The sequence below is a fragment of the Sinocyclocheilus grahami genome, unplaced genomic scaffold (assembly GCF_001515645.1).
Source record: "Sinocyclocheilus grahami isolate Dianchi unplaced genomic scaffold, SAMN03320097.WGS_v1.1 scaffold75.1, whole genome shotgun sequence".
NCBI lineage: Eukaryota > Metazoa > Chordata > Actinopteri > Cypriniformes > Cyprinidae > Sinocyclocheilus > Sinocyclocheilus grahami.
The window spans coordinates 1,328,757-1,343,551 of record NW_015505254.1 but is presented as its reverse complement, the minus strand read 5'-3'; the positions used below and the strand labels follow the sequence as shown (position 1 = coordinate 1,343,551).

The 14,795-nt window shown below is 37.4% G+C and overlaps 2 protein-coding genes across 5 annotated transcripts in view; one reads left to right on the top strand and one right to left on the bottom strand.

The window, feature by feature from the left end:
* LOC107585914 (long-chain-fatty-acid--CoA ligase ACSBG2-like) overlaps positions 1–9,211 on the bottom strand; it is a 20,867-nt gene extending 11,656 nt beyond the window's left edge. Inside the window, exons 1-2 of the mRNA XM_016273094.1 lie at positions 9,190–9,211; positions 440–575 (exon numbers count right to left, since the gene is read on the bottom strand). Coding sequence (XP_016128580.1) covers positions 440–575; positions 9,190–9,193 — 140 coding nt within the window. The 5' untranslated portion in view covers positions 9,194–9,211. The remainder of the gene's footprint in view (positions 1–439; positions 576–9,189) is intronic.
* Positions 9,212–11,481: 2,270 nt separating this feature from the next.
* The window catches only part of rfx2 (regulatory factor X, 2 (influences HLA class II expression)), a 45,678-nt gene continuing 42,364 nt past the window's right edge, over positions 11,482–14,795 (top strand). For all 4 annotated transcript variants that reach the window (XM_016273043.1, XM_016273045.1, XM_016273044.1 and 1 more), the window contains exon 1: positions 11,482–11,671. The gene's annotated coding sequence lies outside the window, so the exon portion shown is untranslated. The remainder of the gene's footprint in view (positions 11,672–14,795) is intronic.

Sequence of the window (14,795 nt, the reverse complement as noted above, 5' to 3'; positions counted from 1 at the left end):
ATATATATATATATATATATATATATATATATATATATATATATATATATAAAATATATTATAACAAAATAGTTATTTTCTATTTTATTTTACTTATTTTTCCTTGATACTACTTTATTTTATTTCCTTTACACAACAACAACTGTAAAGGACATAAAGAGTGATGATGTAATAATGTATTGATGTTATCATTATGTTAAAAGTATCTTTATTTTATGAACCTGCATTGGCAGAGTCAAACATCCAGTGGTAACACAACCAGTTTTTAATACAATGACAACAATCCCACATGCTTTCTTTTTTTACGTTTACAAACACAAAACTAATGTGGCTAATCAAGCTTGTACGTATAAATAACTATGGGAATTTAGTTGCAGACCTGACCTAGTATGCATGCAAGTGTATTTGCCCACAAAACAAGAAAAGAAATGGAACTGACTTTGCTGTAGACTCAGCGGTGGCATCTTCCAGCGAGGCGAGACTGTCTGCTGTTCCACAGGACTGGAGGAGGCTCGTGTCTCCAGGATGGTCCATCACTTCAGCTGTGGACATGGCCGTAGGTTCACACGCAGTCACTAATGAGAATAGACATAGAGTGTTTTCTAGGGATGTAACGATTAACTGCGAGCCGGCTGAAAATCGATTCAAAGCTTTTATCCAAAGCGATTTACAAATGAGGACAATAAAAGCAATCAAAACCAACAAAAGAGCAGTAATATGCAAGTGCTATATTAGTATATTATTATAGTTTTATATTTCAATTTGACAAAGAAATGTGCAGAATTTTGTCCAAGCAATAATAAAAGGACACATTTAATTTATAATTTGTCTTAAATCTCATTTTGTTAAAAAAAAATTATAATCGTGAATCGAATCGTGAGTTGAGTGAATCGTTACATCCCTAGTGTTTTCAGTGCCTAATGTCAATATCTAGAGAAAAGTGTGGCCTTTAGCAGATATATACAATTTAATGACCAGAGTGGAGACATGTATAAAATAAAATAAAAACATAAAAATATAAATGATTGGAACTAAATTAATGCTTTTTACATTATATTTACTCTGAGTTGATTTGAAATATTTATAGAAAATTCATGCTCAAGTAAGCATGGTCAACAGCTAATTTTGGACTATACAATTCAACAGTGAATAGGATGTTGAGTCAAAGCCTAAATCTAAAAGTAAGCACATGAAGCGAGTGTGTGACTGTCACATGGCCAGAAAAGCATGAAAATGATCTAAATAGACAGGGCCTTCCTTTTTCCTCAGTAGGGTTTTCCCATATGAAATCAACATACAGTTTTTTTCCCTTCAATCAAAGAAGATCATTCACTATTATATCAAAATTTGGGAACAATTTGTACAAAATCAGATTAGTCTCCCTTCACTTCATTTTATACAACCTTTTATAACAACCCTCAATAAATAGTCTTATTGAAAACCATAAAAAGGTCAATTGCTCAGGCAGATGACCATATTATTCCACAAAATTTCCAAACATGGCCCCTGGCTCCTTATCTCTCAGGGTGGACTGAACAGTAAGGGTATCATTTCCGAAAAAAGGAAACGCGTCACTACATCCAGAAAAATATTGCTACCCACCCTTATATTATCTTCTGCCCTCTCCATTCCAAAGCCTGACCTCGGCACCTTTAAAACAGCTTGTTGTTTTTACACACCGCTGCCATGAAAACACATGCCAGTGACGCTACCGCCCTTTTGTAATGAGCTCTGGCAGCAGGGCTCACATGATGAGAACAATCAGAAATGGTCAGCGCAAAGAAAAACAGGCTTTCAGATGTACAGAGCAAAGTGAAAGAGTCTGAAATAAACCCAGGGCATGAAAAACAAACCTGGTGCTATTTATCAGCCTCGTGCTTCATGACCTCTTGCACAAAGGTTTTGTTTTGGTTTTAGGTGCTTTTATGGATGAGATAATGAATATGGTGACTTTTTATAGTTATGAGCAACAAGTACTGTGGTAGTACTGACAAGATTGTTTGGTATATAAAGTATTTTTACACTGAATGACATCTTAGTGGGTGTCTACTGTTTATTGTTTTGATGCTTGAAAACCCCTTTTCATCTTTAACTCAATGTTCCAAAAAAAAACCACCACTGTATTTACATGTCCAAAAAAGACTTTGTTAGAGAAAAATACACATTTGTCTTTTACTCTGTCAGTTAGAATGATTTAGCCTCTTCCTTTCCCTCGTTTTCAATCAATTCACCTTGGCAACTTCCCTCCCAGCAGAGCAAAGAAAAACAGGCTTTCAGATGTACCGAGCAAAGTGAAAGAGTCTGAAATAAACCCAGGGCATGAAAAACAAACCTGGTGCTATTTATCAGCCTCGTGCTTCATGACCTCTTGCACAAAGGTTTTGTTTTGGTTTTAGGTGCTTTTATGGATGAGATAATGAATATGGTGACTTTTTATAGTTATGAGCAACAAGTACTGTGGTAGTACTGACAAGATTGTTTGGTATATAAAGTATTTTTACACTGAATGACATCTTAGTGGGTGTCTACTGTTTATTGTTTTGATGCTTGAAAACCCCTTTTCATCTTTAACTCAATGTTCCAAAAAAAAAACCACCACTGTATTTACATGTCCAAAAAAGACTTTGTTAGTGAAAAATACACATTTGTCTTTTACTCTGTCAGTTAGAATGATTTAGCCTCTTCCTTTCCCTCGTTTTCAATCAATTCACCTTGGCAACTTCCCTCCCAGCAGAGCCGTCCTCATCTGCCCTCAGCAGGTGCCATGGCAAGAGATTCTTAGACACTCTCTAAACTCTTTCAGCCCCAACTGACTCTCAGCATGCACTCAACAATAGCAGATGCAAATCCTTGTCTTGGCTGACGTCAGCTCGCCTGATAACATCCTCATAGACTCCCTTGTCTGGAAACTCAAGGCATAGTGGTAAAATTCGAAAGGGTTCATTTGAGATTTATGAACCCATGTGACACTGCATCTCATTGCTGGTTTGACTGATGTTCCCTTGTGTGTCTTGTAGCTGGTGGGTGAGGATGGAACTGATCAGCATTTTAGAACATTCATAAGATTCCCACACTACACTGTAAGCTAGTTTTGACATTTATCTGGATTTTTAGAACTCAAGCAACCTTTACGTTAAACCTGAATTTCCAAAATGCTTGAATACTGCCAGTCATTTCATTATCTAGAAATACACATCTTCATTTTCCAGCACATTCCCGTTTCTCTTCATTTCTGTATCTTAATCAGCCATCTGCGGTCAAGTGATCATTCCAAAGCTGTGAATATGCGGTCATGGCCATGTTCACTCTACAGTGATATACTGCATTCATAGTGCTACATGGCCTCGACAGCAAAAACACAATATTTCTTTCCTAATGACTAATATATCAGCTGATGTTCAACTGGTTGAAATTTCATCCTTGTATTAATGTCTATCAGATCTCAAAATGCCTGTACACACACACACACACACACACACACATACAGTGGGGAAAAAAAGTATTTAGTCAGCCACCAATTGTGCAAGTTCTCCCACTTAAAAAGATGAGAGAGGCCTGTAATTTTCATCATATTAGAGAGTCGGACTCATAACCCAAAGGTTGTGGGTTCGAGTCTCGTACCGGCAGGGATTGTAGGTGGGGGGAGTGAATGTACAGCGCTCTCTCCCACCTTCAATACCACGACTGAGGTGCCCTTGAGCAAGGCACCGAACCCCCAACTGCTCCCCGGGCGCCGCAGCATTCTTGTTTGTTTCTTTTACAAAGCTAATGAGGTGAGGTTCTGGGAAAGAAGAAATAAACGTGATACTTTTTCAGCCATTGCCATTTAAACTAGGAACTTATTGTAGTGGGAAAATTTAGTGCATGCAGTTTCAAAGATGATCTGCTCTATTTACATGTGTCACTGGTATGCAAATTACTTTGCTCATTCATTTGTTGCATTAGCATCCTGTGTCTGTGAACCTTTTTTTTTTTTAAGAAATTGATACTTTTCTTCATCAAGGATGCATCAAACTGATTGAATATACTTTTACATTGTTAAAAAAAGGTTTCTATTTAAAATAAATGCTGTTCATTGAAGCATCATGGCTTCCACAAATATGTAAGCTGCACGAATGTTTTCAACATTGATCATATTAAGAAATGTTTCTTAAGCACAGAATAAGCATATTAGAATGATTTCTGAAGAATCATGCACTAAAGACTGGAGTAATGATGCTGAAAATTCAGATTTCCATCACAGGAATAAATTACATTTTTAAATATATTCAAATAGAAAACAGTCCTTTTAAATTTTGTAATAATATCTCACAGTCACAAACTGTTTTTACTGTATTTTGATCAAATAATGTAGCCTTGGTGAGACGTTTGAAAACTTTTTTATGTAAAAAGATAATAAATATGTGAAATGCAGGCTTCTGACCCCAAAGATAGTTTAGTTTAGAACAGGCATGTCGAAACTGCACGTATATATATATATATATATATATATATATATATATATGAATTTATTTAATACACTAGTTTCACAATTTGAGTTGAATTACTGAAATAAATGAACTTTTCCACAACATTCTAATTTATTGAGATGCACCTGTGTGTATATATATATATATATATCACTAGATCTACATCTTAACTTTAGACACACTGAAGCAGGAAGCTACATTTTTCTTTAAAAAAAAATTCTCTGAGATTTAATGATGTGAATGTAATTTGGCAGCAACAGAAAATTACAGAACAATATGCACATAACTATAGAGACATGCTTGTTTTGTCTTTGTGCACAGCAAATATTGTTATTTAATGGAGGAAAAAGAGCAATCTTTTTATAATGTCAAAAATAGAGTCCATTTAACAGTGACTGGTTAAAGTTTTAGTAAACATCACCCTAATTTCAACAAGTCATCTTAAAACAGTTCACTAATATATACGAGTTCTTATTTGATCTCATATGACCTGAAATTTAAAGCTTTTAGAAAATGGTCATGTGAAAACAGAGAAACTCTGAAACCAAATATTCCAATTGTGTACATTTTAGCACGTCATGTAAAATACTGACTGATGTAATACAACTTTTTCTTTCAGCCTGAATTTTGTGTCCTTATCCCATTACACATTTCCCAGTTTCACTTGGAACAGGAAATTACTCCTTCTGCACACACAAACAGGAAAAGCGCAGTTTCCTTTGAAACAGGAAAGTTCACATTGACATCATTGTCCTCCTTCAGTGTCCTTCCATGCAAATCAATGCACAAGATGTAGTCAAATATATACTAACTAATATATATATATATATATATATATATATATATATATATTATGGCTGTCATCGTTAACGCATGCGATTAATTTTACAATCCTTAACGTGTTAAAATATTTGAACGCAATTAAGGCAAAATTACTGAAGCACAATTTCTATTCTAACCCTTTAACCCCATTTTGCTACTCTGCTTGCGATTAGATAATTTTAAGACAATGATCCAGTATGTGAATGCATTCAAACAATCCGTCCAAAACAGCGCTAATATAAAGGAAACCAGGCTGATTATATCAGAGATGGCAGAGAGAACAGAGACTCGTGTTGCGTTTTCAGTGAATTATTAATTCCAGTGTGTTTCGCTTTAAAACACGAGCTCTGTCATATTCTCCGATTGTCTCTGAAGAGCACGAGCCCTCACACGTCGCGCTGTGTGAAGTACAGACTGAACGAATTGTCAACACATCCCACCGCTGTATGGCCAGATGAGACGCAAACTACGGTTTCTCGACTTGATAACCTCTCGCTAGTAAAGTTTTGATGGATGAAGACTGCAACCAAGGTAAAGACGATTGCGGTGGCACACAGGAGTCTTACAGTACAGTAAGCACGTGTGAGTCCGTTATAATAATGCGTGTATGAGTGCTCTTGACGCACTGATCACACATTGTATTTATGCACAGGCACAGACATTTCCGTACATTCACGTTGTTTCCACACACATTCACGATAATGTTTTGATTTGTCATGTTTATGTTGCTGTGTTTAGTTATACGGAATGGATCCGTGTACTGTAGTAGATGTATGCAGTCAGCAGGCGGTTGGTTTAGTCTTTTTTTTTTTTTTGGTATTTCCATGTGGTCCTGTTCGGTATCGCAACTTGGCTTCTCTAAAATTTAGAAAAGCTCTTTGGTGTTGCACTGTACACATACTATAAAATTCAGATTTTTTTTTTCTTTCATGTGTGCTTATATGGGCTCCTTATATCATTTGGTTCTTTGGTGTCCTTTTGGAGTTTCTAAGTGTCCTTTTTTGGAAAGTCATCTAAATTTATCTTGAAAAAAGCTTGCAGAAAATATAGATTTTTGAGAATCACCCTTCAATCTTTTGGTTTATTTTGCTGGATATAGCAAATGATGACAAAATAAACATTTGAAACAAGATAAATGGTTTATGCTTAATTTCATGAAGTGTGCGATTAATCACAGAAAAAGAATGTGATTAATCAGATTAAAATTTCTAATCGATTGACAGTCCTAATATTATATATATTTCCTTCCCCAAGGTTACTAAGTAATCCGTTTACTAAAGATTATTTACATTTCACCATTAAATCTGAACCAGCTGTCACAGTTTGAATGTTATTTAAACATTTACCAAAGGAGTGGTGTCAGACGCTGATAACACTACCCACCATATGGTTTATTATCCAGAGTGTTTACTATTGTAGAACACATGACAATATTTCTGTTGACTCATTAACAATCTCTATTTTTTGAAATTCTGGATTCGTAGAAAATACATGGGCATGAAATCAGTCTAAACAAATCTTTTAAAATAATTATTCATTCTATTTAACTTCCATAAACTGATATTTTTCAGCTACAGTATAAACAATGATATTATTAGTTGGATCTAGTAAACAAATACACATACTTTCACCAAAAAACAAAAAAAACAAAAGAGCGTAAATAAACCAAACATCTTGTTCGTAATCAAGGATCTGCTGACTATAGAGGATTATTTCTGCCACGGAATAAAAAGGTATTTGCGACAATTCTGACTTTTTCCCCACAATTGACCTATCGCTAAGCCCCGCCCCCCTTAGTTACTGTTGCTCACTAGGACAAACAAAGTTGCTCACTGTCTTACAATGACAGTTGTCGGTGAAAACCTTCTTCCAAGGCGTTTCTGATAAATTTGGGACACAGATGGACCTTCAAATAGGACTAAAATATGCCATGGAGGGATATATAAAAGATATAAAAAAAATATGTAAAAATACAGATCACAATGCAAACGGGATAATTATGTTACGGTCGTCACGATCGCAATGACAACATGCAGGATCAACACCGTTCATATAGCGCAGAGTAAGATTACATTAATTTACATCTAAACAGATTAATATGGAGAGGCACTCTAATATAGACCTTCATTTATGTGTTAACTTTCACTGCACAGTATATGACGTGAGAACAGTTTGCTATTTGGGTTTGTAAGTTAGCATGGACTCACTAACTCTACCGTTAGCTAGTTTTAGCCAGAGATACCTTGCTGAAGCACAAGATGACATTAACGTTCTGCTTGAGCAGATGAAAAGTGTAAATTAATGAGAGTATGACAACCAGAAAATGAACGTTTTTGTCTTCATTGTGATTGGGGTTGAATGCTATTTTGCTCTGTTTTGGTTGGATTTAGGAAATGGAATAAAATAAATTACATTGCGTATCCTCTCAGGATAACTAGAATTAGTGTTACCCTAATTAGAATTACGTAAGTACCCTAGGCACATCGTTTTCCATTTTTGTAGCATAAACACCATCAAACCGATGCGAGCTTCGGATCTTCCAATGTTTCTCTATGGCGCTGAAACCTAAAGATGTCCGAGTTCCGCTCCCCGTGCAAATGATACTTGACTGCCATTGGCTCATCTGCATTTGAGGGGAGGGGCTTACCGATAGGTCAATTGCAAGCTTTTATCTCACATTTTTTTCTTGGAATTACAAGTTTATATGTCGCAATTTTGACTTTTCCCTTCAGAATTCCGAGTTTACATCTCACGATGTTTAATTTTTTTATTTACACCTACCAGTTGTTTTTTTCCACCACCACAAAATAATAATTAAATAAATAAGGTAACTGCAACTTTTTCTCTCACAATTTGGACATGTAAAATGCAAGAAAAAATGTCATAATTGTGAGAAAGCTGCAATTACTTTATTGACTGATTGATTGATTGATTGATTGTGTGGCAGCAGAAATAAGATTCCACAGCACAAAATCCCTAGCACCAAAGTGGGCACTGAACCGAATGAGTCAGACCCTCAAACCTCAAGGAAACTACCTGATGTTCAGTCAGTGATCTCCTGTGGCTTGTTAACTCACTCTGAATGCAGTGGATCATTTCATTCACTGCATCAACAACCACAAACTAACTCAAGATCTCATCATTTGACTATCCTAGAAACCCCATTAGGTGACAATTTGCATTTCTCGGGAATCATTAGGCTTGTTTGAGATGCACCTTGCCTTGCCTGAAATGAAGGCGAGAGTAGGCGGCTGCAGTGAGGGGAGGAGTGAAATAAGCGCAGTCAAGACGGACAGTTCTGACCTCTAGAAGTGAACAGATACCTACGAGATCAAAGACAGATATCACATTATTCTCACGTACATGCTGTGTTGCTAATAAACATGATATCATTTCAGTTCTGTTGCTTTTATATGAAAATAAATATGATGAACAAGACACTCAAAGTGCTTGCTATTTAATTCCATACGAAAGGTGTATTTATCATCCATTTTTACTTTAATACAAACATGTACTTTAGATTTTTATAGAAATATGACAACAATCACATTATCTTACACAGAGATCGCGCTGTCATAGTGTTTGGGAACATTCATGCATCATTTCAATACATAATCATATGAAATCAGATAAAAATAAAATATTTTAGAAGAGAACGCAGCATCACGGTTGTCTGAACCAATGAGCATTAAGCTGTGACGTCAGTCAGTCGTTTCCCATCATGCCTTTGATCAGCGCAGTCGGTGGAGAGCAACTGCGCTCGACTGCATAATCCGACACAGCCGCCTCGCCGTCGCGAGAGTTTATTTTGCACTCGGACACTTTTCTAACCGGCATGCATCTCGCGGTGATCGATTCTGCGCCGAATTTGCTCATCTCAAACAAGCCTATTACTTACGCATAGGCAAACATGTCTACCCATGAGTACCAAGGGTAGTGTAAATAGTTAGGTGGTAATGATGTTTCTCTCCACCATAGTCAGACCTTCCAGCAGCCAATGACGGCGTGGCTCTGCATAGCCATGCGATCACGTGACCGCTGAGCAAATCCCCGATCCTCAGCGCTGCTGCCGTGGCAGAGAAGCATCTCTGGAGGAAGGTTACTCGCGCGTCAGTTTGTACTACAAATCTCGCGGGGATGTGGCTGCTAGGGTTACCAGGCAATTAAAAAAAACTGTATTTGTCACTCAATCACCTTTTTGTGATTTTTTAAGAAAAGGTGTTGAGAGCTGCATGTAACTTCATTTTTTAAATGTTACATATCGTATAAAGTGCAAAACACTTTGAAGTTGAGTTTTTTTTAAAGGGGTCCTATTATGCTTTTTCACTTTTTCAACTTTAGTTAGTCTGTAATGTTGCTGTTTGAGCATAAAAAAGACCTGCAAAGTTACAACGCTCAAAGTCCAATTCAAAAGGAGATATTTTATTCAACAGAAATCACTTTTCAAAAACTACAACGAACGGCTCGTTGATGTATGTAAATAATGTGCTTTTCGAACAACCTAGCACGAGAGCCTGTTCTAGTACACCCCCGAAACAGGACCCCTTTAAAGATTTATTTTTGACTTGATAAAGAGTTTGAATGATATGACATGCGTATGACAGACATGCACGTTTCACGCTTAAGAAACCCGAATGTCTTGCTTGGTCGCTAATTAGGCTAATGTAAACACAAGTAACTAGTAGCAATCACAGACTTAACTTTTAGCATCACTAATATAACACTCACAAATACATTCTCATTGAGATATTTAATGTTCCACTCACCGTTAGTTAATAATATCCGGATGTCCAGGTGTTAAAAGTTCTCACTGCAAGTTTTATGCAAATTCCAGATTTGAAGTCAGTTGTGAATCGCGATGAGAGAAAGATAACGCACGCTGATGTGTCTGTTTATGCGTGAGACTCACAGAAACACACACCGGTTGACCTGACGAAGCTCACGCCCGGCTCATAAACTCACGAGAGGAGAGCGCCAATAATATATACTGAGAGTCACTTCCTTCAAAGCTCTCGAGCGCCACCTGCTGTTCACTTGTATTGATTCCCGAGTAACTCTCGAGCATGCTCTTCATCGACACCGCCGTCTCCTTGGTAACCAGGTACACTAACGCCAAAACTGAGAAATCAGTTTCACACAATATATACTGCATTTCACTCTGTGGTTCTGAACACGTAAACATTCGTAATCTGAATAGTGTAAAGAATAAACGAAGGCATTGTACAACGTTTACAACACATTTTTCATTGGGATTTTATATAATAATAATAATTTTTTAATCGTTCAGGGTCTAATTTATTAGCTCAGTGTCGTATTAAACTTTAAAAACAAAACAACATCATCAACAACAACAAACGTTTAATAATCAAAACAAATATATGTCCTCAAAGTTTAAAAAACGACAATAAAAAAAAATAAAAAATCAAATAAAAAAGTTGGCAAAAGCATAATACTTTTATAATTTCTTCCAAAAAAGTGCAGTAGACTGCCAAGACAGACGTTTTTAACAAAACTCGATTATGGATTATTATTATTTTTTAATTCCAAGATAATAACGACACCAGTTACTACATTGAAAAATTACACGTACGTAATGAAGTGATATGAAAACAATGCAGCATGATGCAGTTAGAAATTAATTAGAGGTTTATCACCGAAAGGTTTAACTGCTTCACATATATAGTTTTAAAATAGTTTGCAATATACTGTATGCGCTTATAGAATATAATCTTGTATAATATACGCTTTGAAAACAGCAATGTTTCATCTACGGTGATATACCGCCACCAAGCGGTGATTGTTGGGAACTACGCCTGACACTATGGACAGTTTAGGTTTTAATGTTTATAGATTGTACTACCGTTTATAGAGCTGCGTTGTTCAGATATTACTTTGTAAATGTATCAGTATTAAATATTAAAATAGGTTATGCAGTGCACTAACCAAGCTTTTTTTTTTTTACTTTAAATTGTCAAACCATGCGGAAAGACATGTAACCAACGAACTGCTGGAATGGGTCGTTTTTAGCACCTTTATCTGGCAGTTAGCGCGGTAAAATGACAACTTTTTGGCGGCGAAGAGCAGAGTCGAGGCGCGTTTATGAGCCGCTCTCCGCGGGAATCAAACATTAACCGCTCGGCGTAGAATGCGTTAGGAGGGGCTCGAGGTTGGCCCCGCCCCCTTTCGCTATTTAGCCCTTGACGTATGAAGAGGACGGTAGCAACAGTTGCCTCGAGACCCCCGCTCGCCATAGTGACTGTAGTCGTGGAGACAGTTACTTACCAACGGGAGCAACACTCAGCAACAGCAGCAGCAACTGGAGGAGAGAGAGAGAGGGAAAAGAACAGTAAAGCCAGGGCAGATCTAAGCAGAAGGCTGAGGTGAATATCTTTTTACTGCTTAGACAAATCAAAATGAATTGAATGTAAATTTGACGGGCGACGGCGGTTGAGTAATGTACATCTTAACGTGTTTTCACGCCCCGATCTCCTTCGCTGTCTGGAGTCACATTAGCACGCTAGTTGGTTAGCCCATCTGCTTCGCTAACTTAGGTCAGTTTGTTTTGAGATCGGTTAAACTAATTAGCGGAGAAATCCAAGTGCTGTGTTTGTACGCCGAATGCCATACATGTCGGTTATTGCGTCTGTAAGAAATCCGTAAATATGTTAATCAGATGGGTTAAATTACGAGCTAACTGGCTAACCAGTTACCGTAACTAGGTCAACTTTCTTCAAAAGCCGTAACTGTTCGAGATCGGTCACAGGAGCAACTTAACCGCTTTGTTCCGCCGTTGCTTTGCTTCAGGAATCGCTTTACTTCTCGTGGAAGTGCGCGAGTCGATTCGGAGATACTGATGTGGACCCGCCAGGTCCGGTTTGACTAACAAGCTCAATTGAAATATCTTTAATTGTAAGAGAAACATGTCGTTTTTAGTCATGCCATGTTTCTTTGGGTCTGGAAGCTTCAGGTTTGGATGCATCAACAGGTTGCTGAAGTCGGTCTGAAGAGCGGTGCCCGATAAAAGTAATGCATTTCGGTTTATATTATAAATACTGATTTTACAAAGTGTTCGCCCGTTATTTAGATGTTCGTGTAAGTTATTAGATGCAAATGTGTTTCCCTAATTTTAAAGGGAATCGAATTAGGCTTCTTGTCATCCGGTTCAAATCTGATTCTCTTTATCTGCACTAAAGGTTTGCAGGCTGTTGTTAAAGGGCCAGGGACGTGAATCTCGGGGGGGGGGGGGTTTTTTGTCCGAATTTTTTAAGTTTTTTAGAAATAAAATAAAAATGAGATTACTTGTGGTGATATTTTATTGGTATTTCATTACAAAGTTAAGTAGTTTTATTTTAAAACATTACTAATATTTGAAATATTTAGAAAAATCAACTCAATTTTGAACACCAAGTTGGTGTTGTTAGGGTTTTCAACCTGCAGGAAGTCATTTCATTGTGTTGACATGTGACAAGATAATCACAAAGAGGACCCCTTTAGACCCTAATGACCCTGTGTAAAATTCATTACATTAAAAAAATGCATGTATGTCCAGTAACTTTATGAAGACCTCTTAAATTCATGAGCATTATTATATTTGTATCATGAACTGTATTTTTAAAATTAGTATTTTTACCATAAAATGTTTTAATTTTTTTTCAATTGAAGCCCTACCAACTAACAAAAAGCATGTTTTATATGCTGTATTTATTTTGAATTTATTTATATTTAATAAATTTTTTAAATGTATGAATCCAACATGCACAGAACTACTCATTTTGATCTTTCTTATTTGTCATTGACCCAAAAAACAGTCTGCAGATCATATTTTAAACCGATTATTATTAAACAGATAATCAGTACAGTTTATATTTGATTATCTTTTATATTTCCTGTGCTTCATAATCCCACATTGTGATATTAAAAATAAATAAATTTCACTGCTTTACATGGCATTTCCCAATATAATCTAAATTAGTCTGAAACATTAAAGTTTTGATGCTTTATTGACTGCATTCTTCAGGATTAATGTTCCAAAATTTTCTTGTGAAAACTTTTTCTTTCTTTCATTTATGAGCAATACATGTATGTATTTTCTCCACCTTTTTAAATGTTGTATGCAAGTAGAGCTGAGTGTCAGTGATGTGAAACACCGTACTGTTAATTGTGAGCAAATGAGATATGTATTTGCATTATCCTCATAATGAGATCCGGGGTAGCTGTTGACGCTAACAGGTTGACAACAGCTTGACTGTGCTCATCCAAAGCTGCTGTAATTTTTCTAGAGTTGCATCGTGTCGCCGTGGCGATGTTACACCTGCTCGGCAGAGAGCCTGGTAATGAGCCCTCTTCATGACAATAGCATGCGGTCCAGGTGTCGCCCCTCATTGGGCTGTGCTTCTCTATTGATCTCTCTTTAGCCGAGCGTGTCTGTGCCACTGAAAGCACAGCTGATAATGAGGGTAATTGGCATAAAGCAAGAGGCAGATCCTGATGCAACACACAGATCATGTTGGCAGACCCGTTCCTCACTAGCTATAACATCATGCTTGGGTAGTTTTGATTATTTCATCCTTTCTGTTTCTGCAGCAGCGGTTCGAGGATGTTTGAGATGAGGCGTTTTCACTTGTCAGAGTGGGAGTGTGTTTGTCGCTGTGTGTGACGGGTCCCTCCTGAGCTCAGCTGAAGGGGGTGAGCAGCAGAGCTCACATCAGCTGCCGACGTGTCTGTCAGGTGCTTCACTGAGCTCTGAAATCCACCCCGAATGCATCTTCACTACGCGACATCTCCAAAGCTCTAAGATCCGGTTTCTGTAATGAAATATGTTGCTACAGGTGCATGTCCAGGCTGGAGGAGAAATGAATGATTCATGTAATTGAAGTTAATTATTGATGGGGCCAATCGCTGCTTCCTGGGCTGTGTGATGTCCAGTTAGCTCGTTTTTGTGGGGTTTGGTTTGCAGTTTGCATGCTATGCTCCTACAACCCAGACCTGGCCCTATTTGAGTGTGGGACGGTAGACTACACTTTGTTCTCGACATGACTGACTCCACCAATCGGAATCAAGCAATTTCATTGTTTAAATGTAAATTTGCATATGCTTCTTTTCTGTCAAATGCTATTGGCAGGACGGCTTTAACCCAGTTGGCAAATTTGGATGCAACCCAGGGCCCAGAGCACTAGGGGGGCCCCTGTAACAGGAGCAGTGTTGGGCAGTAACGCATTACTTAGTAACGCGTTACTGTAATTTGATTCCTTTTTTAGTAACTGAGTAATTTAACACGTTATTATTTTCAAAATAGAAATTAGAGTATAGTTACAAGCCGAGGTCTCTATAGGTTACTGCCGCGTTACATTGCTGACAGAATGCAGTGTTTTATAATCTAGAGATTGTAAAAAGGATGTAGCACATGCACTGTCGAGTCAAGTGCCAGTGGATTAGAGACCTGCTCCTGTGAGACCCGATGCAACAGAGTGTGGCGCGAGACAAGATGGGCGAGTGCTGGTGCGA